The 24,645-nt window shown below is 34.6% G+C and overlaps 1 protein-coding gene across 5 annotated transcripts in view; it reads left to right on the top strand.

Annotated features, from left to right (window-relative positions):
• KNDC1 (kinase non-catalytic C-lobe domain containing 1) overlaps positions 1 to 22,074 on the top strand; it is a 96,215-nt gene extending 74,141 nt beyond the window's left edge. For all 5 annotated transcript variants that reach the window (XM_069019771.1, XM_069019772.1, XM_069019770.1 and 2 more), the window contains 23 exons: positions 1,314 to 1,385; positions 1,485 to 1,546; positions 3,748 to 3,906; positions 4,237 to 4,314; positions 4,973 to 5,063; positions 5,235 to 5,397; positions 5,496 to 6,340; positions 6,448 to 6,592; positions 8,162 to 8,253; positions 9,691 to 10,088; positions 11,883 to 11,976; positions 12,088 to 12,185; positions 12,468 to 12,679; positions 13,961 to 14,074; positions 14,478 to 14,625; positions 14,880 to 15,059; positions 16,129 to 16,344; positions 16,655 to 16,737; positions 18,011 to 18,161; positions 18,570 to 18,692; positions 18,795 to 18,854; positions 19,480 to 19,637; positions 19,897 to 22,074. In XM_069019771.1, the coding sequence (XP_068875872.1) occupies positions 1,314 to 1,385; positions 1,485 to 1,546; positions 3,748 to 3,906; positions 4,237 to 4,314; positions 4,973 to 5,063; positions 5,235 to 5,397; positions 5,496 to 6,340; positions 6,448 to 6,592; positions 8,162 to 8,253; positions 9,691 to 10,088; positions 11,883 to 11,976; positions 12,088 to 12,185; positions 12,468 to 12,679; positions 13,961 to 14,074; positions 14,478 to 14,625; positions 14,880 to 15,059; positions 16,129 to 16,344; positions 16,655 to 16,737; positions 18,011 to 18,161; positions 18,570 to 18,692; positions 18,795 to 18,854; positions 19,480 to 19,637; positions 19,897 to 20,128 (3,974 nt within the window). In that variant the 3' untranslated portion in view covers positions 20,129 to 22,074. The remainder of the gene's footprint in view (positions 1 to 1,313; positions 1,386 to 1,484; positions 1,547 to 3,747; positions 3,907 to 4,236; positions 4,315 to 4,972; positions 5,064 to 5,234; positions 5,398 to 5,495; positions 6,341 to 6,447; positions 6,593 to 8,161; positions 8,254 to 9,690; positions 10,089 to 11,882; positions 11,977 to 12,087; positions 12,186 to 12,467; positions 12,680 to 13,960; positions 14,075 to 14,477; positions 14,626 to 14,879; positions 15,060 to 16,128; positions 16,345 to 16,654; positions 16,738 to 18,010; positions 18,162 to 18,569; positions 18,693 to 18,794; positions 18,855 to 19,479; positions 19,638 to 19,896) is intronic.
• The last annotated feature ends 2,571 nt before the right edge of the window (positions 22,075 to 24,645 follow it).

Here is a 24,645-nt window from a genome sequence, read left to right as displayed (position 1 = left end):
GCTTACATGTTGCTTATGGGTGATTCAGGGAGCCCAGGTGAGGATTCTTAGGTTGTATGGAACAAGCTGAGATCTGATTTGTGTGAGCAGGGCCAGGGGCATTAACTGCTGACAAAGACAAGTGAGCATGAAGCTGCCTCTGCAGAAATAACCAGCAAAGGTTCTCATTTGGGAAAGCTTTGCTTTTCAAGACATATACTTCAGGTCCAGCTTAAATATTATTGAAGGTAGTAGGCAAGCCTTTATTTATGTTAAGCATAGTGAATTTTAGATGTGTTTTGTACAGGTAACTAAAACAAGAAAAAATGTTATTGCCTTTTTTTCTTACTTTATTTTTTTCCCTCTTAGACCTCTTCAATTAATTATTTATTAATAAATTAATATTTGAGTTTCTCTTAGACATCTTTAATATTTTATTTCTTAATTAATACATTTAATACTTTAATTTCTTATTCAATTTAAGAATCTATGCTTTCAGTACTTTTTTTTTAAATAAGAAAACAGTGCATTTGATGGTAGTCTAGAAATAGAGGACTACATTACTGGCCAGTTGGCTTAATACATTGAAACATGTTAAATTAAAGTGTGCTTTGAAGCTAGCAACCAGATAGCCAGTATTACCACAACATTTTCAACACCAAGTTTATATAACATCATCTCATGGCTTCTTATGTTAAGCTTCTGAAGACCTCAAATCATTTAAAATAGTTTTAGAAGTCCATTTTTTTTTTTTTTACAATGGAAGATTTCATGGCCTTACAAATACTGACCTATATAACATTTCTTCACTGAGAAAGTGTTATTATAACTATTTGGGAAAAACTGGACTTCATATCCTGTTGCATATAGGAGTTTTGGATCTGGCCATGTGTGTGTCAGATGATGACCCCTGTATTTTTGGAGGGTTGAAGGAGGGAAGAGAAGAGAGACTTAAATGCTTAAGATAAATAGACTATCTTTATTGGCATGTTGTGAGAAGAGCAGGGTATGTCTACCTGTTATATATATATATATATATACCCTTTTTTTTTTTTTCTGCTTTCTTGACCTTCCTTTTCAGGGCTGGCTATAAAGAGACTAAACTTCCAGTTTCTTGTCTTTGTTCTGCAGAAATTGCTTTGGGTAATTGCACAGCTACTGTCTCTTTATTGGCTTGTGTCTGTTCTAGCATAAATGTTATTTAAAGCATCATTTATCATAGGGTAATTTCTGACACTGAAAATTCTTTTAAAAAATTATTTATTTGTATTAGTGCTAAGTAGCTACAAGAACAGATACTTATTATATCTTGCCCATTTGTGGGTTTTTTGCAGTGGTCTTATGTTTGGACTCTGTGCTGATTGATTGCCATGGAAGGATCCTCTTTGCTGCTCCAAAAGATGAAGGTAAAATAAGACATTGCATGCTCAGCTTTTATTTCTTTCCAGAGGAAGTGGAGAAGAAAGCAAACACCTTACCTTTTGTTTCTGATTTTTCTCCTTTAGAATCTTGTGATGTATTTTATTTAGCTCCTGAAATTGAAGAAGAGGATGTGGATACTGAGAAGGTAATGTGGTAGGTTATGTAGGTTGCTTTGCATTTTATCAAAGGACAGTTTTATCCCTCTGCTAGTTGAAGAAGAAAGCTAAACTCTTCTAAGACTGTGTTAATATTTCTCAGTTCTCCCACTGTTTCTTGGTTATCTGTGGGGATTTTTTAGATATATTGACCTCTCATAAAAGTAGTTGCTTCTAAAATTTTGCCTTCCAAAATTCTTGGAGTAACTGCCAAAAATCTGTTATTCAATGGTATTCCATAAGACTTAATTATTTTCAGTTTGTTAGCAGTAAGACAGACTTTGAAGTCATGTTTTCATATTCTGAAGGTCACACTAAGATCAGTATTTTAGACTGTCTGGGCAGAAGCCCAAAGATTATTCACATTTAGAAGACTGGATAAAAATATCATTATCGGTATGTTTTTGCTATGGGAACACTATGAATTAAGTCTTTTTCCAATATAGTTTTCTTAGAGCTTTTTGCTATAGATAAAAGCCTTAAGGAGCTTTTAGAACAAAGATAATAAAAATGTCAAATAGCAGGTGAATGTGTCTCCACAGCAGCTACCTTTAAGTTGCAAACTGTACCACAGTGATCTTAAAAGTTAGGGGAACAGAATTTACAGTACCTTTCTATTATGTAACAAGAAAAGAGGTTAGCTAATATGCACCTTGTGTCACATGAGTTCTGTGGAATTAGATTTAATAATCATGAATCAGAAAATAAAAGTTCATAAAAATCTACTAAAACCATTCAATTTTCTGTAAAGCTATCTGTAACTAGAAAATATTTGTATATCTTCCTTAAAATTGCTTTTTCTTAAACTGCTTTGATCCAATGTGTAGGTTTTTTTGAGGTTTCAGAAGCTTAAACTAGCCCTGAAATATAATACAGCAGTTTCACCAGACAGTAGAAATTAATAATCCTAAAGTCTTTATGCTTTTTCGTTTTCTTTAAAATGTCTGAAGTAATCTGCTTGCTTGTTTTTCTACAACATTATATACAGAATAAGCTGATGAGGTTTTTTGCCTTTTTCCTGATGGCTGTATAAATTTCTAGTTATGAACATTCAGTTCAAATTATGGTATGGGAATGAAGACTGTAATGTCAATCACAATCACAGTAAAAAGAGCTTTCTTTGAAGGATATGATGGATTGGATGACAAGTTTTTCCTCAATTAATAAATTTAGGGTAATCTTGGAGTTCTGCACCTAAGGGGAAGAAAATTATTTTTGTTTTGATTTAGCTGCTTTCTCCTATTTCAGGTATTTTTGTACCTATTAATAGCTTTTGCTCAATAGTTCAAATGGTTCACAGATTATTTTTTTTATAGTGAGTTTACTTGTTACGTTTTGTTCATTGCTGTTCACTTTGCTCAAAAGAGTGCCAGAAAACACTGTTTTATGGGAACACATGATGTACTACTGTGCTTAGAGTTCTGTCCACTGAGCCTTTTTAATATCTTTCGGGGCAATGTAAAGTATGGTGCTTTAAATTTGTTAAAATTGCGTTTATAGTACATACTAACATATGAAAACTAAGCATTAAGTGGACTAAATCTGACTCTGAAAATTATAATTCTTCAAACAAAACAAGAAAGCTGGTAAAGACCAAGTCCTTTTCAAGGTCCCTCATTGGTGCAACTTCAATTGGTCTAGCTGCAGGTAGCACAGTAATTGCTAGAATAAATATGCAGTGCCTCATTCTTCTGACAGGTATAATCTTCTCTATAAAATATGACTTGTGCTGGCTAGCTCGTAATTACCGTGTGCCACTTACTTGCTGAATTATCATGACCTTTTTTAAGTAAATTGCAGCTGGCCAGGTTTTATGGTAGTACTCTGGAGCTTGCAGCAATCTTTTTATGTGATAAAGGAATTCTTCAAAATGGTTCTAAAATACGTTTTTCCTGGATAAATTCCCTAGGTAAAGAATAAGAAAATTAATGTCTGTTGCTCCAACAGTAGAAAAATAGCAACTGTTATCGTCCCTGCATGTGTAACAACTAGATTTTGAAATGGGCTGGGATTTTCATCAGCATCCTCAAAAGCCAAATGTAATCCGTACTTTGAAAACTCTAGCATTTTTTTTTCTTTTTTTTGGCAGGGAATGGGGGGAATTTTTGGATAATTTGCTGGAATTGTTTTTGAAGTGGAGGCTTTTTTTAGTCTGTTTAAATCTTTCTTGTCTCTTACATTATGCCAATAGGTCTGTGTTTATGGTGTTGCTGCAGTTCTGTGGATGGCTGCAAAATACAGTGTTCCGCCGAGTCACAAACTAGTATTGCCAAGAAAATTAAAAAAACTACTTCTGGATATGGCAAGAAAAAACCCTGAAGAAAGACCTTCTCTAACTGCTGCAATTAAGGTTACTAGATTTAGTTGTGTCCAAATTCCCATTTTAGTGATTTTAAAATCAAAATAATAACTTAATACTTGTAATAGACTGGTATCTAATTAAAGCATAACCAGTCACTTTGGGTTTTGTTTTTAAAGTTACCTCCTTAGGGACACAGAGAGGTGTGTTTTTAATTTAAATTGAAATTATCAAGGTACTTGGAGTTGCACAAGGTTCATAAGACTTCCTAAACTTAGATTACTTCTAACTGACTATTTATATTGACTTTGTCCTTGTCCAAGAATACCTCACTTGACTGAAAACTTATTTACTGACTGAAAATTACAATTTTTTTTTTAGACATGCGATCATTATTTACTTGAACAAGGTATAAACAGCAAAAATATTTTGACATTATTGGGTAAACCCGTCTTTAAGGTAAGAGTGCCACCTTTCTTTAATTCTGTGTTTTTTCAATTAATTCTGTAAATGTATTCCAGTAAGATTTTTGTCCCCTGCAAGTGTAGCTAGATTTTGGGTTTGGGTTTTTTGTTGTCATTTTTTTGGTTTGTTTTTTGTTTGTTTTTTTTTTTTTTAATGTATTTTCAAATAGTCTATAAGTATTGCCTTTTCCTAGTCCTTGCTATTGGAATGATCACTCCACAGATTGTGATGCTCTGACTCCACAATCTGTATGGGTGAAGAATAAGTGACTGATTTCATAATCTCTCTTTTTATTTACCACTCTGCAGAAGAAATTAATATGTAATTGTTGGGTTCTGTTTGTGTTTCAAATGTTTGTATATAATGCACACAGGATTCAGTCCATCCATAGAACTGAGCTTGTTCAAAAGTTTGATTACCCTAAGGTTCTGATTTGAAAGACCAAGTTATCAAGATTTCTAAACAGTTCTACCAGTCCTTAGGCTTCTGTATGTAATTTTTTTAATTCCTCACCTTGGCATGACTAGGTTGCTGCTTTGCAATATTCTAGGTGTATATGAGGATTGGGGTTTTTTTAAAGTAATGTGCTGAGCAGATTTTGATAAAAGAAAATGCTAATAACATCAATTTGGAGTTCAATGTTTATTGTTAGGCTGTTGAGGAAGAAGTCTTGTCTCAAGATCATGTCACTTTTGAATTTAAAAATGAGAAACATGAAATGGACCCTTCAGAGTCAAGTCTAGGTAAGCAGTCAGGCTCTGACATGTTTACTCTGGTTTAGTATTCTCTAGTTCAGTTCTCCACATAAGATTTTCTCAGTCCAATATGCAACTGTTTTTCTATCTAAATTGATTATTACTTGCTTTGCATTTATGTTTTACATGTTGATCATCTTTCTGTGTTTTTGTTTTTAGGATTTGTGCCTTTTACCAGTGAAAGTAAACTTGTAGCAGTTAAAGGACCAGTACCATGCCAGATTTCACTAAATTGTGAGAAAGCAACATTACCTGTTGCATTCACCTCTCCTGCAACTCACTTTAAGCCTATTATTTTGAAACAAGATGCAAATATAACAAAGTTAGTATATCCTAAAGCAGAATAAGTTAAAGCTTAAACTTAGATTGTTAAATCTACTTGAATTTTTCTTTTAAAAAAATCTTTTTTTTTTTTTTCAGAGAGGTTCACACACCAGTTTCTGAGCAATTCAAGAAAGAGACAAGGAAAGAAAAACATATGGACCACAACAAATCGGGATATATAGAAGACTCTAAAAGCTGTGGTACTGAGGATACAGGTGTTGCTGAAGCTGTACCTGAAACAACTGAGTGTGATTTACAAGTTCCAAGCCACTTATTCCAGATGTCCTCAGAAGAGCAAAACTCAGGCAATATGTTTACTTCTACAGTTACATTACCATCACCATCTGATTCCTCACATATTCTACGAGAGAAGACCATTTTATCTGAAGATCCTTCCAGCTCCTTAGCTTGTCCTACATCTCCTAATTTTCTTCATATAAATAACATCATTCTCAAGCAGGACTCAGAGAGAAGAGTTCTGACATTTGTACCAGTACATTTGGCTGTATCAGAGCAAATACCAAATAAGCCTCTTCGCTCAAGAATTGCTTATGATTGCTACCACAGTTTGCCAGTGTTACTTTCAAGTACTATTGCAAGTTATAAAATGAGCATGCAGACAGAAAATGATGCCTCCCTTTGCAATGTGCAAAGTCATGAGATTACTAACACAAAGAACCAGTTTGATAAAAGTAGCCCAGTTATTCAAACCAACTGCCAAGAAACTGAGTGTGCTACCAGTATAGACAGTTTTTTCACTGAACAAGAACACACACAATGTACTTCAGTGAATAAAGACAATTATAATTTCTTTGATGATAAAGTCCTGCACCATCAGAACAGAACAAGTGGCACTTTACTACAGGAAGTGATTCATCTTATACAAGAGGAGTTTGCATTTGATGGTTATTTAGAGAATGGAACTGAAGTTTTTGATATGGGTATGTGCATTTTCTTCTGTATGTTATTATCGTTGATTTGTAAGAATATTGCTGTTAATTTTTTTCTTCCTCTTTTGTTTGTTTCTGTTCTTTTTATTTTGAACAAGGTAACTTCATTTTAAACTTAAAGGAAATTAAGTTTGGTATGTTCTCTGATAGAATTTGTGAGAAGTTTTGTGACCTCTACTGGGATGAAAAATTACTGGAGAATCTATATCAGGTAGTAAATGGAGGAAGATCTTCACACTTATGGTAGGTGTTTTTCAACTTTTTCCTTCTTACAGTTGAATTTAATGCTTTTATCCCTACTTCATAGCAGCAGGAAAGAATATGTGGTTTCTCTTCAGGTATTCGTACTTGTTTCCTGTAAACTGTTATTTCACAGTTTGAGGTTTTTAAAAGCTTTTTCCATGATAATTAGTGCTTAATGGTTCAGTCAAAAATATTTTCTACTACACTTGTCTCTAACTCCATCTTATGACAGCTGAATAATGGAAACCTAATTCTGGTCAATATTGGTTACAAACATTGATGGAGAGCTTCATAGTCTTGTTAGAAGGAGGCTGTTTAATCAGAAGTATATTGCTCTCACTGTTCAGTTTGCTTATTCTGTTTGATATTAGTTCTTTATACATCATGTGTTCTAATCACACCCAAGAAAAAGGAAATTAATTTAGCTTTGCTAGAAATGTTTTGCTTAACTGGTTTAATTTGACTCAGTGTTCCTCCTGGCAGTCTTTCGTAAGTAGCCTGTTAAGTGAGAAAAAACAGCTTAATTAAGTTCTCGTTTTTCTTATTTAATCTTCAATGACATATGTATCTACCTGAAAAATAATTTCAAAATTCTTGTTTTATTGCAGCCTCCAAATGTAGCACACTTTTTATAAAAGCTTCTTGCTGAAGATGGTTGAAAAAGAAATCAATTTATGTCGAAGTTAATTTGGGGGTTTTTGGAACTACAAATTTGAAGTTTTGATGAAGAAGCTTAGTAGATACAGTTTAGAAAAACTTCAGTGTTGAAAGATGTATAATTCTTACAGCAAATTTCAGAGATAATAGATTATGACCTCCAAATACCCAGCCTTGGTATGCTGGCCTATTTCCCATTTAGGTTGGGATTTTTAAGGAGATATTGAAAATTGCTTGGAAGTTAGGCCCTTAGTTCCCCAGAGTTCAGTGACATGGTAGGAGAAACCTGAACTGTTGCAGCTGAATTACTGAGATGTGTGAAGGGGTTATCCTCTACATGAACTTTTGTTACAAAGTAGTTTTTGACAGTGACAGATCATAATTTATTATCCAGTGAAAAATACAGGTTTAGCTTTTACATCACATGCAAGGCCTGTCTTAAAATATCTCTCAGACACTGCTTTACTTAATGTTAGCTTGACAAAGACTATAGCAGTTTTTCAGTGTTAGCTTCTTTGACTTCAGATTATGATTATGATTCTAACTATGGATGACTAGGAGTCAGTGTTATCCAGAGGTTGAATCCTGAGTGAAAAACCCACTACAGTAATTTGCAGTCTTAAGTTATGCCTGGCGTTAAGCCTTCTGTTTGTGTGTGCTCTGTACTTCTGTTGGAGTTCTGCCAAATGCTATATGGGAAAATCTCTATCTTATTGTGCTTGAATAGCCATTTGAACATTTTTTTTTCTTATAAAATAACAACTGAAGCTGAACATTAAAACTTTAGGAAATAGATAAATGCTATGAAGCCCTTTACTTGCATGGTAGAGTCACTTATAAGATCTCATTTTACTGATGTAAATATAAAATTATAGGAAACATTAATTTTTCTTAGTCTTCTTGTATTTTCAGCATAACTGAGGCAGATGAAGCAAAGTGTGGCAATAAATTCCAAGATGTGCAGAAATCTGAAAGCTTTTTGGAAAGCAGTGAGCAGAAAGAGGGTGAGAAGGGACTTCATGTTTCTAGATCTTTGTGTGTGCTGGGAATCTATCAATGACATAAGCTTTGAGACACTTTCCTCGTGTCTTCAGGAAAGCATGCACCACAACAATTATGGACATTTTCACTGAATCTTTACATTATCAATGCCTTGAGGACATAAATGAATGAAGCTTACATTTGACCCAGTGTTATTTTGTGGAATGTCATTTACTTTACTTACTTTTATTTAAACGGATGTGTCTGTTGAAAACTCCCAAAATGAAACTGCTGTATGTGGTTTTCTTGTGTTTGAGTAGATATTCTAGTGCCTGCTATATTAGTGGATTGTTTATTTATACTTCTTCAGTTTGGGTTTTATATTTCTCCTGACACACTTTGTGATCGAAAGTTTACAAAATATCTATCTTTCAGCAACTGAACTCAAAACTGAGCTGGGACTGGTGAATCCCAATATTATAACAAAACCATTACCCCTTCTAGGCTTGGTGCATTGATGGACAGCTTCTACTTGTTTGCTGTTTCACCAGTGTGAGGATTTTTCAAGATAGTTCATCCAAATTTCAGCATTTAAACTTGCTTGCTTCTCTGTTTTTAGCAAAGGGAAAATGTGTGTGTTTTACGGAAGGGCTTATACACTTACATTATTCATTTTTATAGCAAAACATAAATTTGTAATTTTGCACTTTCCTGCAATATTTGTTCAATATTGCAGTTTTCCATTCCAAATCAGAATGATTGCAAATGTAGAGCTAGACTTTACTGTGGAGTGTGTGATTTCTTTGCACCAATAATTTAGGTTTGTTTGACTCCAAGGTGGCATATCTAAGCCCTGGAGGGTTGCTCAAGTGGAAAGGGAGACTTCTGGCAGGTCTAAATGCTCCTGTCAGCATTATACCAACCTTTGATGGTCACCTCAGTCCCTGAAGGTTGGTAGTAGTTGTTATAACTGCAAAAAAGTCCCATCATAACTCAAGGGATTGAGTCCTGTAGGAATAGAAAGTTTAACATCTATTGGTTGTATCAAGTATTCTTGCCCACTCTGTATGGAAAAGCTTCAAGACTTATGGATGGAAAAAACTCAAAGCTAATGTATTCTTTTTCACTAATGTGTTCTTAGGTCTGACATATTTAACTTCTGTCTTAAAGTTTCTCTGTATTGTTTAAATGCTTGTGGCCTATGCATGGAAAATATTTCATACTTTTCAGAAATGTATTACTTAACTATTGCTTAATAGTTCTGAAATGTTTTTAACTTTTATCATTTTACAATGTGTAGTTGAGAAAAAAAATGTAAAGTCACAATAAGCATCTAAACCCACTGTTAGAGTACATACGTGGTCTCATAACAGTGTTTTGCATGGGTAGTGTTTAAGTTCAACAAAGCATGCATTACAACACATAACCATTATTTCTTTTCCCCTATACACGTTTTTTAGGAAAAGGGGAGGCAAACTTTGATGTGAAGGCTGAGCCTATGATAAAAACATCATTAGTTGAAATGGATTTTGATGAGTCACCTTCAGATAATATCAAAAAAGAATTGACTCTGCAGAATACAATCCCCATAGCAAAAGAGCAACAATATTTGCAAAGCAACAGCTGTGGTCCAGCCTTTGCAGAAGGAAATACAAGTCCAGAGGAACAGGCCATGATAAAGATAGCTGGAAACAGCTACCTGGCATCTCCCAATCTACCTGACTTTCATGGCTGTAGTCCTGGTTGGAGCAGTGCTTTTTATGGAGCTGAATGTTTTGATTCAGAAGTTCATAGTTACTTGAAAAACCTTGGAAAGCAGAAATCAAGTGAGTCACAAAATATAGATGCTAAAAAAGTGGTGAGTACATTGATTTTAAATCATTAAGATACATCTTTACTTGCCGCTTAAAAGCGTGATAAAATTCGTTCTGTTATAGTGAGTCGAAACACCATTTCTTCTTTCAAATATTGATTCTTAAGTGGTTTAAAATCCTCAAGATTTGTCATGTCTTAGGAGTAACCACAGTAGAGGTAGTATTCCAAAATAAAGCTCACTGACACAAAAGTGCCATCACTGACCTACAACCCACCTCCTGCTCTTAAAGTTGAGTGGAAAAGCCCTGTCTGTTCTTGGAGCCCCTGTGATGGAGCACATCACAGGCATGTAGCTTCATCAAAGGTTTTTATACTCTAGACCTATTTGAATTGGAATATGTTGTGGAATAGACAGGGAATTTGCCTCTGACATCATTGCTACTCACCCCAGGTCTTTTAGGGGACAACCCATTTTGCTGGATTCCAAATGGTTGGTCATTCTGATTCCCTTTCTGTTTACATAGTCTCTTAATCACTTAATCAAAATGATTTTGCTTTAATTGATGAAGCAAAAACAGACCTTGAAGTAAAATATGGCAGCTTCCAGTTAGAATCTGGATAACAGTTTTCCTGTGCTTTCCCTGTTCTCTGTGTGATGCCTCTGTAGGAGTACATCTTTTAAAAATCCAGGGGGCTTTTGTGACTCGATGTTAATGAACTATGTTGTTAAACCTTTTGAGCTTTTCTGAAAAAGAGTGACAGGTTTTTCTTAAGCTCAAATTAATTTCTAGCAAGTCCATCCCATTAAAGCTAACCTATTTACCAATCTGTTGTTTGATATGTTAACTCTGGGCTGTGTGTTTTCTGATCACTCTGCTTGTGGGAGTTGCCTGCTGCATTCCATGAAATTACTGCATTTAAAATACTGTTTCATGTAACTGGGTCACTGGTAGTTAACTTAGGACCCAAGTGCAAAAGTCACCACTTTTATAAAGCACAACATACATCATGTTTGTTGTTTCATTATAAATTAGAAGCTGAACCCAAAGTGGATGGCCCATTTTTGCTGGCTGGTAAAATAATGAAACCTTTGATATGCAAACAATTATAAATGTAAATGTTTACTTTTAAATTTATACATTGTGAGAGGCCTGATATACTTTCACTTCTATTCATTGCTTAAGTTACGTAATTCTATAGAAATTTAGTTTATTTTTTTCAATTTTGTGAAATACATAAATATAAAACACGAAAGCTGAACTTTGAAATTTATATGTCCTTTATTTCCAGAGCAGCTCTCTTGTCTGCCTTCTGACCTGGTTGTACAGTATAGTGTAATTATACTTGTTTGGAAGCCATTGATTTCAATCAGACTTTCAGTTCTTGCTGGAAATATAGGTCAGCTGTTTAACAAAGTGTTTCTGGGGCCTGCACTAAATTCAGAACATACAAATTTTAATTCTGGGTAACTTCTGATTGTAAGTTTTAAAAATGCTCTTGAAAACAACCAGATAAGTACAATTATAACTAAAGGCATATTTATGTGAACAGACTCAGACAAACTTCCATGCAGTCTCATCATACACAAACCTGCTTCAGTTCTTGAGTTGGGGAACTGTGACAGCACTAATGCTTTTCTGGGAACAGGTAATACCTGCTGTATCTTGCCTGTAAGCACAGCTGTGAAAGGTAGTTTTTCATTTTTAATATCATATTCTTGCCTGTTTGGATGTTCTTTTTTCTTCATGCAAAATAATTCTCTTCTAAAACATCACTTTCTTACTAGAACCACCTTCCACTTACAATCCTGATCAGAATCCTATTTCTTTTTAAATAGGAACTAGAACAATTGCTAATGATGGAGACAAAAAATTACAGAAAGACCATAAAGTTTTACCATAAACTATTGCAGAAAGAAAGAAGAAGCAAAGGTAAGGTTGCAGCAACTTGCCAGTAATAAAATGGCTGCATAGTACTTTTAAGGACTTGTTCTGTAAATCTGAATCATTGATGTTCTTATGCCATGTATTTTAAATCTAAAGGTCCTGAAACTAAATCTATGTTGCCCAAACTGAAAGGACAGCTACAGGAGATGAAATCAAAAGTGCAGTTTCTTGAACTGGTAAAGAAATACGTGCAGGCAAGTCAGACTTTTTTTCACTTATGCTTAGTTTGTCATTTCATTACTGCATCAGTGTAGTTGGCCACCCAGATCACTATAAGAAATGTGAAATGTTTTGTGTCAAACTGCCAAATTAAGTAAGATCCAAAAGAATTATTAAAGGTAATTGCTACTAGTATTGTTTAAAAATGAAAAAAAAATCAATTATATGAAATGCAATTTGTCTTTAACTTGATTGCATTTTCTGTGAATTTTCCTCTTCAATTTCTTATTTTATCATGGCCTTGCTTCTTTGAGCAGATGATGTATGCAGAGCAGTGGGGTGTGGAATCCTATGTACTGCCTACAGTCATTCACAATGGGAAAACTGACACCATGGACATGGCACCTATGGATGAATCATCATGGCTTCTTTACTATAACACAGAGAAACACCAGTGTAATAATCAAAATGGAGTAAGAGTTCTGCAGGCCGGTACACCACTTGGTTTAATGGCTTATTTATATTCTAGGTATAGTATATTTTGCACCTAAATTGAGGGTGGGTTGAAGCATAGTTGCTAAATCAGGAAAAACTTGTCTCTGTGATAAATCCTAGTTACTCAACATTGAATAAATTCTCCTCTCTTCTATCAAGTTTGTGTTATTTCTATGAACACTCATTTACAGAAATGGACATGAAAAAGGCAAAAGATCAGCTGGATTTGATTAAAAGTATTTGATAATAAATAAAAAACTAGTAACTTTAAACTCTTTTATCTTCTACTTATTTGAGGTTTGCTCTGATAGTTGCCATGGAATCAAGACTTTATGTTACTGCCAGCAGTACAACAATTCTTCAGATCATGTAATTTGGTAGTTCTTATTAATAGGGTCTGGATATGGAAATGTTTAGGTTCTGTTCTACAGATTATTGCCCCAATAATTAGTCCTTGCCACTGATCAAGATGCAAGCTTATCTCAGGGTTTAAAAGGGGATAAAGGTGTCCTTCAACTCTGGTGAGGGCAGTGTTGTTTTAAGGTACCTGAGCTGTAATAGTGTGAAGGATGGAAATTGCCAGTAGCTCCTTCAGACTTGTGCCTCTGTAGAGGGAGCAGCTTCTTCCCAGCTACTTCTCCCAGTTCATCCTGACTCTGAGATCCAGTTACTTACACTGAGTGCTGCTTTTCCTGGTAGTTAATATTTTGCACAAAGTGAAGAAAATATTTTGGAATTGGAGTTTCCACATTCATCAAACACAGACTTTCATGATTAGCTGTAAGCCAATAGGGAGACCTCAAGGTCTGTGTTAAGACCTTGAGAGTGTGTGTATATAAAAAAATAAAATGCCCTCATTTTTAATGTGTGTATAATTGTATTCTGTTGTTGAAGTAACTACTCCTCTAATTAGAACTACGGGGAATATTTTCTTGCTTAATGTATCTACTTCTTATGCTGTTATTATAATAAAAATGTTTTAAAGCAGTATCAAGTGATATGATAGAAAAAAAAGAAAATGTAATATGTTCTTCCATACTATTTAGATTGTAACTTGCCTTAATAATAGAAATGTCAAAGTGGTTATTCACAAAATTGAAAGCAGAGAAACTCTTTATAAAACTACTTATGCTTTCAGGGTTGCCAGTCAGAGTACTTGATGTGTAAAAATAATTTTTAAAAAATCCAAGGTTTTATGAAGAGCTTGAGAATTTAAAATGCCTGTTGATATTTTGAGGATTGTTTTCTGTTGCTGTACTCTAATGCAAGTTGAAGATGTGTTCTGGCTTGTCTGAAGTTTTCTTGTGCTTTACAGAAATGCCTTTTTAGAAGGTTATGTACAGCAGTTTCTTTACACATTTCGCTATTTCTGCACACAAGAAGAATTTTTGCAGTTTCTTCTTGATAGAATCAGCAGCACTTTATCCAGGTACAGTAAATTCCCATGAAAAATATTATCAAAGCACAATTGAGTTTCCTCCCAATAGCAAATAGCTGTTTCTCAAAAGTCCTACTTAATTAAAATGAATTTTTATGTTTGTTTTTATAAGACTCTCTTAACAAGTGAGAGCAAAACTAGAGCAAGAGCTGCATCTGACAATGTGCTTACTTCTCAGTTCTGCTTCTCACTTTTACCACTTATCCAGTAAAGGGTAGCAATTACAACCACAGCCTTATTTCCATAGAACCATGAATGCTAGAGACATGAAGTTTAGGAATTAAGGATAATACATTAAATACCAAATAAAACTTCTGGGTTTTGTCAACACTTATTTTTAAATTGGAATTGGATGTCAATTTTGGCATAATAAGTTTCTTTTTCTTCTCACCAGTGCAAGCCTGGATCCTTCCACATCCCTTACCAAAATATGTAACCGCAGTTTCTACATCCTGCAGGCATGGATTGAAGACTGTTACAGTGTAGACTTTGCAACAAATACTGATCTTCTGGGTACCCTAAAAGAATTTATTTCTTCCAAGGTAATACAGAATTTCAATAGATCCTTTAAGAAAAAAAAAAAATTAAGTTGGTTATGTCATATGTAACATTGTTATTACAAAAAGCTGCCCTAAGTACAATTAATGTAAATAAAAGAAAAATAATGCTGTATTTGACAGCTATGTTCAGTATGTCTGGTTTTGGACAGGTGAGAATCTTACAACTGTATTGTAACTTGCTTATAATTTCTGGGAAATTGAGTTCTGCTTTCTGTTAGCCTATTTTGCATTCCCAGGTTGCTTCATTAAATGGCTACGGGGAGCACTTGTTGTCACTGCTTGAGGATGCCTCTGCCAGGAGAAGTGGCAGTGCTGATCAGTGCTCTAGTGTGGACAAATGTGAAGAGGAAAGTGAGGAGGGCAGAAAAACATTACATTCCCTATGTAAAAAGCTCTCAGAAGATGTTTCCAGAAAGGTGTGTCTTTTCTTCAGACTGCAGTGTATGGAGCACATTTCCATATATTACATTTTGACAAAAACAGAAGTGTCCAACTCAGAATCCAGCCCACATACTTAGTAAGAATTATGTACCTTCATTTTAAATTTTCTTTTGAAAGTATCTAAGATCCAGACAGTTCTGTAACTGTGAAAATAATCTTTAAGTTTTAACTACTGACAGCTGTTTCAGTAATCACAGATCAGATAATAGAAAACTTTGAGATTTGAACTCTTCATTCTTGACACTATCATGTGATTCATAGTTATTAGGAGTCCTTTGCCCCCTTGTCAACCATTAATGCTTGTTATTAGGCATTGGTCTTTGTAAGATTATAAATACAAGAAAACAGCGGGAGCTAAGCAGTTTCCTGCTAGAACTTGAAAGCTTGTAGCAAGAACTTGTCTGAATTTTTGTCTGTATTTACTATTTTGTAGTGTTCTAGAGCCCTAGAAACCAGAACGTACTGCAGGCTTTTCCCAAAAACAGATCTCTTTATAGAGTGACCAAAATAACATGTGGAAGTCAAATGTATCAATGTTGTGCATTAAGATTGTAAATTAAGAACCAGCCTCATGATAAAGGTGCACAATTCCATGGGTATATTGGGGATTCAGGCAAGGAAGGGCAAACAGAATAGAGGAACGTGGACTTTTTTTATTGTCACCACATAATAATGGTAATGGAAGACAGAAGAAGCAAAAATAATGGAAAACAAAATATTTCTTGGAAAGAGGTGTTTGATTCTAAGCAAAAAGGAGAAGTAAAATGTTTTATGGCAGCATGCTTGAATACACAGAGGTTTGTTTTAAATACTGATTGTTGATTGGGATCTGGCAGCCTCCTGTTTAAACTCCTTGTGCATTTTATATTAGCTTAAAATAGCAATGTTGAGTAAACCAATTCATTCTGGGCTAACGAAGATTAGCTGAAGAGTTTTGCATGCACAAAGGTGTTTCTCTTAACACTTTCCTGAAGTGTTTGTTCAAGAGAGAGACATAATGTTTGTTTTAGAGAAGTTGTAACCTTACATTTATTTTTTCTACAGAACTTCTACTGGAAGCGATCCAAAGGTATGGGACCAATTGCACAATATCAGAGAGAGAGACTGCACACTGGTTCAGCAGTTTTGCCAAAGCCCTGCTGTAGCAGTTTCACAGAAGAAACCTCAGTCTCCTTTGCTAGAGCAGACGAAGTGGGACCATTTCTCTTGATAGAGTGCAGTGCCCAACAGCTTTGTTGGCAGCTGACACTACTGCAACAGGTACAAAGGTTTAGGTTTATTTGGAAGTACAAATAATATCTATCTTCTTACTCGTTCTCATCTTTCTCTACCATCCCAACCTTGTTTCAAGCTTATTTCATACTATTTTATGGGACTTTGAACTAAAGCTTTTCTGTTGAAACCTCTACAGTGAAGTATAGAATATCTAATGCTGGTCTTAGGCTGTGATCCCTCTCAGAAATTTATGCAGGTGGGGTGAGAGGGGGATGTACTCTGTCATTTTTATCCCTGAGCATTTTAAAAGAACTGTTAGAACTAACAGCAGATATATCTTACTCTTTTTGTTTAGGAAATATTTCATAAATGTCATCCAGTACACTTCCTAAATTCCAGAGCACTTGGTGTTAAAGATAAATGTGTTGCTGTGCCAAAGTAAGTTGCTTGTTTTAACTGCATTTCTGTTTTGTTGACGCACAATAACTTGGAGTGTTACACTTTTAATGCAGCCAGAAACAGAGAAACAATTTGAATACTTAGTATTTTTTTTACAAACTAGGTAGCCTGTTTGTATGGATTATTTAATTTCAGGAGTTTTCATACGTGGATACGGGTATGTACCTATGCACATGCATGTATGTGGAAAGTCACATTTGCCAGGTGATTTCTTTGAAATCTGAAGTGTGTTGAGGCCAAAATATTTCTAAGAACTTGTGTTGGGAGTTGCTTGAAAGGTTGCATTTTTGGCAGGGAAAAAATGTAATGGATTCTGAAGTAGGATCCTTGCTCATGGATGTGTGCACTTATTTAAAATCTCAAAGACACTTACAGTCTCACAGAACAGCTGAGGTTGGAAGAGACCTCTCAAGATCATGTAGTCCAACTACTCTGCTGAAAGCAAGGTCATCTGGGCCAGGTTGCCCAGGGCTGTGTGCAGTTGGGTTCTGAAGGTGGATGGAGACGCCACAGCTTCTGTGCAATGTTCTTTCTGTACTGTTAGGGAAATTAATTATTGGTATTCAGAGATACACAGGAATTTTCCTGTAGTTACTAGAGTGGTTACCAACCTATTTAAATTATTTGCTCATCAGTAATTAATGGTCTATCCAACTACGTAGACCTAATTATTTTTATGATTGTCTACTTCTTACGTACTCAGTGGATTCAGTTAGCTTCTAATTAGTACTTGTTAATTGCACTACCTATGGTAGATTTTTGCTTCTAAGGATAGGGAATGAACATCTAAAGCACCTCATTTTTTACAGATTATTCAATGGCCAAGGCTAAATCAGCTCATTTATACAGATTTTGGGGTCCAGTCATGGGAAACAAAGTGTGTGGTGCCCCTTGATATCAGGTTCAATTTCTTATGTGGCTATGGTTGTTGAGTTTGGATTTCTGGCTGTTATTTTGTGTCAGATTGGCTGGGGTTTTATTATTCAGTAATGAGTGGTGAAAGTGGTTTTATGTACAGAAATGTATCCTGCATATGCTCATTTTTTGATCAGATATAATTATCTTGTAATTATAAGGAAGAAAAAGTAATACAGCTCACTACGTACATCATGAAGTATAAAATCAAGATGGCAAGAAATGCAAAATTATTTTAAATGGTTAGAAGTTGACATCTTCACAATCAAAGTTTTCTTTAAAAATCCAGTATCAGCCAGAATTATTTTTGCCCTTTTTTTTTCCATATTTTCCTTAGGGCAGTTTCTGCTGACACAGTTTCACTGAAAGTCTGTAATCTGTTTCTGTCAAAGTGCACACAAGACCAGTACCTTCTGCAATTATTAAAGAATGCAGACAGTGTCAGCACCTGGGTTGCTGCTGAAATTGTAACATGTCACACAACTAAGGTTTGTCATTGTTTATTGTGCTAGTAACTACAAAATAGTTATTTGTTATTATCTATGAATTGCTGTGTAGCAAGCCTGCAAGAAATGTTCTGAAATACACCTGTGAGTGGGCTGTTAAAAATTTGGTTTGTTGTCACAAAGAGTCTTGGATGCTTTTTAGCAGCAGGTGTCAAAACCTAACAGAATGTAAGAAATGGCTTGTCTGAGAGGAATATAGGTCAAACTTTTATCAAGGACACCTGAGTGACAGAAAGGGGAAAACTTTGGTGAAGGGAAATGTTACTACAGAGAGCAATTTCGATAACAAATTGAAAAAGGAAATACCTCTTCCCCCTTCTCATTTAATTGTATTATGTAGATTTACTATGTCTATATATGTATATATTATATATCTTAATTTTTTTCCAGCGGCAGGTGAGCTTGTTATCAAAATTTCTTCTTATAGCAAAATGCTGCTATGAACAAAGAAATTTTGCTACTGCAATGCAAATCCTTGCAGGCTTGGAAAATCTTATTGTACGACAGTTACCAGTAAGTTTGGGACTCTGTTCTCTAACCATTTTACTTAATATAATTCTGTTCGAATATGGACATTAATGTGAAAAACAAAAATATGTTCTGTTTTATTCTAAGGCCTGGAAAATTTTACCTGCAAAAGTAGCTGAGATAATGGAGGAACTCAAGGCTGTTGAGGTATAGTATAAACTCCTTAATGCAAAATTACTTCTTTGGGGTTGGAGAAAGTGCAAGATCTGCTTAAATGGGTGTCTCTGCAGAATGAAAACCATAATTATTACTTTGTATTATGAATTTAATTTGATTGAAGACTTTTTACTCCTAATCAAAAATTTTACATAAATTTTGATCTCAGTATTTCTTTAACATGTGTCCTGTGTGACAAATCAAAATTTCAAAAGCAAGCTAAAATATTAGATATGACACATTGCATTAGAAGATTTCTGCAGAAGCTTTGCAGCTGTAATATGTTCTGAAAAATCTTAAATGTTTATTTTATTGTAGCCATTGTCTTACTGATCTATACAACTTTGAAACATAGAGTGAGGTTTTAAAATGCAATTTTGTCTGTAATTTACAACAATTAAAATTATGTATGAAGTATCTTTTGATTAAAGTTACTTTATTTATTTGTGTACTTTAAAAAGTTTGCTACCAGATGAATTCATAGTGTTGTCTTGAACTTTAGTGGTAAAAGTTGATATTCATGACAAATAAATAGATAGTGTTAAGTACATGGAGAACTTGTAAAGCCTTCCCCAATACTTAATGTGAGATTAATCTGAGTGCATTTTTTAACTAGGTGTTTTTAAAAAGTGACAGTTTATGCCTGATGGAAGGAGACAGATTCAAAACTCTTCCAACAATTCCATCAGCCCATGTTTTGGCTATGCATGTCCAACAACTTGAAACTGGAGGATTCACAATGACAAATGGAGCTCACAAGTGGACTAAACTTAGGTAATTATTTTAATTATGCGTATATATCACCTACATTTTTTATTATAATCTTGTCTAATGAGATGAGAATTAATGCAGCATTTCACAGTTACCAGTTCAAATAATTTCATTTGTTTGGACATGTAATTAGAGGCACATATACAATAGAATAAAATGCTTGATGCCTTTGAATTTCCTTTAAAGTTTGGGTTTTGGTTTATGCTTTTGTTTTTATCATCAGCAAAACGAACTGATCTTTTTTACCATATTCTCTTACAAGAAATATTGCAAAAGTTGTGAGCCAAGTTCATGCCTTCCAAGAGAATCCTTATACATATGCACCAGATTTCAAGCTGCAGTCTTACCTCAGACAAAGAATAACTCGTTTTAAAGATGCAGACATTTCTGCCTTGGCAGCTGACAACTGTGCCAACTTCCATCAGATACCAGCAGAAAAACGTTCTCGAAAAATTCAGGACACACTGCGCAGGATGAAAGCAACATTTCAGTAATTATTTATGTGTCCTCTGCTCTGTTCTGAGTCTACACTGTAAAACTGGATTAAGTTGACTTCATCTACTGGACCAATTTCCATGCAAGTACTTAAGTGGAACAACATAAGATACTGTCTCAAGTTGAAATTATTACATTTCTTAACATGGAATTAGAAAATGCTGACTAATGAGATTTGAATCGCTGACAACTGGATGGCAGATCAGAAGAATAAAAATAGAGATAAAATTAAAGAGAGTATAGATGAAAAAGATTATTAATTTTGTTACTCTTCTTTGGCATAAGTAATTAATTAGCCTGAAAACCAATATCTAAAAAATACTGTGGAAATAAGTTAAAATTACAGCTTCTGTTCCCAAATTGGCCTAGGAGATTTCAAAACATAGTTCATTAAATCTTGAATCTATTTTTATATAAACACAGTACACTTATATCCTGTCACATTGTGCATATAATTCAGGAACACAGATCCTTTGCTATTCACTGACTGTTGGTGTGTGTTGCTCTTATGTTGTATATTATGAAAACTGTAACTGACTGAAATAACTGGCCATCTATTTCTCCTACCAAGGAAGGAGAGGAATCCTATCCTTTAACTTTTTTTTTGTTTGTTTGATTTTAAAGTCATCAGATTAACCTGTTTCCAAATGAAAGTAAGATCTGAATGTAAGTATTACCACTTGTTGCTCTGCTTCTGCACTCCTGGCATTATGAAGACAGTAAATGTGAAATTCCTTTTTTTATCTGTATTTGGCACAATAGTCACTTTGCCAATTTATGTCTGTCTGTATGTGTGCACATTTGAGTATGGCTTTTTCTCCTGAGGCTATTTTTGTAGATCACAGTGCTCCAGCAACATCCAGGAGAAGATAACCGTGTGAAATTTGGATCTGCAACTTGTAAACCTGTGGTGCTAACCTATTTATAGAGCTTATACTTACAAGACCTTCTAAATGGCCATGAAATGTGTTGCTATTGCTAGAAAATTTGTTGAGCTACCCAGGTTTATGGAAGGCCAGAGTGTTAAGGCTGCAAATTATTGACAAATACAAGTGTTTCTACCAGAGGGAGCAATGGTAGTGTTGAATGACAAGTAGGGAAGGGCAAGAGACAGTTAAGCACTGTTCTGAAAGTGATTTGCTTAAAACTGTGTTTAAAAAAGATGAAAAAGAAAATGTTTTGACAGAAGTGAAGGGCAGATGTGAACTAAGTATCTCCTCAAGTGTTAGTGATGGAGAAGGATAATGATGTAAGAAATGGGAGTGTGTACATGTCTGGTATTTTGCAGTTGTACTGTTGTGTTTGACTGAAGTGCATGTGCACATGCTAACTGTAGCTTTCTCAATGTATAAGGGGAAGGCTTCTCCTTTTCTCTTGTCAGTAACAGCAATATTACATCTCAAGCCTCTCTCATCTTCCTCAGTAAAAACAAGGTGTGTCCATACTTTCCATTAAATACTCACTTACTTTTTCCTACTAATACAATAATACTAACTTTTGGCTCTTACTGGTTTAAACACTGGAGAACTCAGTCCTCAACAGGGTCTTCTTGCTTTTGTTCTACTTTTAATATGATTTATTTTGTTGTTTACCATAGGTAGTTTTAACATGTCATTAATTATAGTACTCTGACTTACCCTGAAGGAAGTAAATCATGTTGCTGTTTCTCTAAAAATTGCCAAATGTGAAAACATTTAATCTTTACCTCCTACCTTTATATAATATAATGATTTAAGAATGTTAATGATAACCTTATTTTCAGACATACATTTCATGTATTTTATCTGTATGCATTTATCTTAAATAATTGTTTTTAATAGTTGTTACTTGGGGTTTTCTCAGTTAAAAATTACCATTCACTTGAACCCACACCTTGCCTTTGAAAGACAGTAAAATTTTAAATAGCATAAGCTTTACTAATGTAAAGTACTCCACAAAACTTGCTAATCACATGATCTTAATAAATTCATTTTATACAATTACCAGTCAGACTTTTGAGATTGCTTTTGTGAATTTTTTTATCATTTATATTTTTCACTCATGAGAATTAGCTCATGTATTTCTTAGCTCTGTATTATTACATCTGGAAAATATTGTTTATTCTATGACAAAAGCTAGTGCTGTACAAGATTTTAAAAATCAACTCATGTCTCCTGTAAATGCTTCAGTGTATCAAACCTTATATTGGTATTAGTACATAGTATTGAGTTATGATACTACTTTGGGGTGTTTCCATCAAGCAGACATTTCAGATTTTGTGGTTAGGTACCCACAACAACAGCAGCAACAAATGTTAGTAGCTATTGAAAAAAAGAATTCACTCCTTTGCAAGGAAAGTGGTTTGGTTTTGTCCACGAACACTGAGGTATCTGCATCTTATATGACACAGACTTCAGATGGAAGTTACATCTAGCATATGACTGTACTGCTTATTTATGACTAACAAGCAGTAAGGGTCGAGCTAAAGTTTTCTCTCTTTGTGGGGAATGTCCTTTAAGAAAATAAAACGGGACAAAACAGATAAAGAAACATGTTCATTTTTATCCAGTTGGCAAAATATTATTGGCATCAGTAATCATATTGCATAAGTGAGGGACTTTGCAGTCTGGCCCTGTGCTTCTGTTCCAACACCAAACTAGAATTTTTGGGGGGAAAAAAATGGAGTTTGTTCTTTAAGCCAGAATTGCCACCAGCTCTTCTTCATTTTTTCTACATTTCCCTCCTCTTGCTTTTATGTTTATTTTTCAAACAGTGACCCATGGATTTCTGAAATGAGCTCTGCTCCTCGGGAGCCTTTCCAGTTGCTTTGTATATTGGTGCTCTTTCTGTGTCCCTTTGCAGATGTTTGCCCCCAGGATCCCTGGGGTTTTCACTCCTCTTGTGAGAGAGCTGGGAAGTGTGTCCTAATTACACCAACTCCACTAGAAATCAGATTTCCAGTTCCAACACCTCCAGAAGCCTGCCAGGAAACAGGGATGAATTCAGTTGGATCCTGTGAATCCTATTCTGTAGAATCCTAAACAAAGAAGCTGGGACATAATTAATGAATCAACACTGATTCATGATTCTGACAAATTCCTTTCCTTAGAAAATTTTCAGTCACTTCTAGACTTTGCTTTGTGTGTTGGATTGGTTTCATAAGCATTGCTGAGACTCATCACATCTGTGAGTACTCAAGGTGATTTGCAAAGGATTAAAACTTGAGGAAAGTTTGTATATTAAAAAAGAAATAAACTACTGTTAGAAAGGAGTGGAAGCCATCAGTTTTTTCAGTGCTAAATATACGGTTGATTGTTCTAATCCTTGATATTATGATGGTGGTAAGAGTGCAGATAAATTATTTTTTTCTCCCTCATCCTTGCTTAAATACAACCCAAAGCATAACCTTATATAAATTCCAAGCATTCTCTTTGGAGCTAGCTTTTCCTTTTTTTTTTTTCAGAAAGTCTTTTTTTCTCAAAATATGTTTTGTAAATAATTTGTTTTAAATGTATGCTGAGCTTTGAAGGACCCTCAAAGCATTGGAAACGCAGATTTGAACAATATTTGAAAACTAAAGTCCTATTAATCAAGCTTAGTTTAGTCATCATCTTTGGGATTTGACTGAGTAGGAGATATTCTTCACCTATAAATGTTTTTGCCTTCATTAAGTTACTATACATGTAAGAAATTTTCAGATAGCCATTTTAACACTGCCCTCACTACAGTTTGGATTATAAAGGCTTTTTGGTTTTTTTTTTTCCCCCCAAGAGATCTTGTAATTATTAATTACCAATAAATTACTAATTTGTGGTGGAATATTCCATTGGCAATTTTAATGTGGTTTTGTAGTCTGATAACCCTCTAAAATACATGTGAGAATGAACAATTTCACATTTCAAATTTCTATTTAAAAATTCCTGCAGCAAACAAGTTTGAAGAAACTTAACGTGGCTGGTTTTAATCTATCAATGAATAACAACAACTCTGCAAATAGATGCTTATTTGCTGTCATATGTGATAAAATTCATAAATAGTAACAGTAGTAAATTATTCACCTAAGTAGCAAAATTCCAGGATAATCAGCTGCACAGTCATAGACTAGGATTACTGGGTTTTTTGTGGAAAAGGGAAGATAAAGTCACTTCTTCTGAGGAAGAAGTGTCTTGATTTCCCTTCAAGATATTTCCTAGTTCTCAGTTTCTTGATGCAAGGAAGGGAAAGGGCAAAGAGCTTGAAAATAAAAGGCTGAAAAGGAGCAGATGACTCCTGAGATGAGAGTACAGATCCACAGACATGAGCAAAGTAACTTTTTTCCATGAAGATAAACTGCAAGTCAAAGGTCAGACAATTCTGTTAAAGACAATTGCTGGGAATACAAAATCCCCCAAATTAGTTTATTTAAATAAAAGATAAATGACTGAAACCTAGAGAAAGATGTTGAGAGCTCAACAGAGTGCCAAACAAAGTTTTGATGTTTGATCAACTAAGCTGATGAAATATTGAATATCCTAGACTGCACCTAAAATTTGTGAGG

This window comes from Aphelocoma coerulescens, chromosome 6 (genome assembly GCF_041296385.1).
Source record: "Aphelocoma coerulescens isolate FSJ_1873_10779 chromosome 6, UR_Acoe_1.0, whole genome shotgun sequence".
Lineage (NCBI taxonomy): Eukaryota > Metazoa > Chordata > Aves > Passeriformes > Corvidae > Aphelocoma > Aphelocoma coerulescens.
The sequence above is the reverse complement of the archived record's forward strand: the minus strand, read 5'-3'. Positions and strand labels throughout refer to the sequence as shown.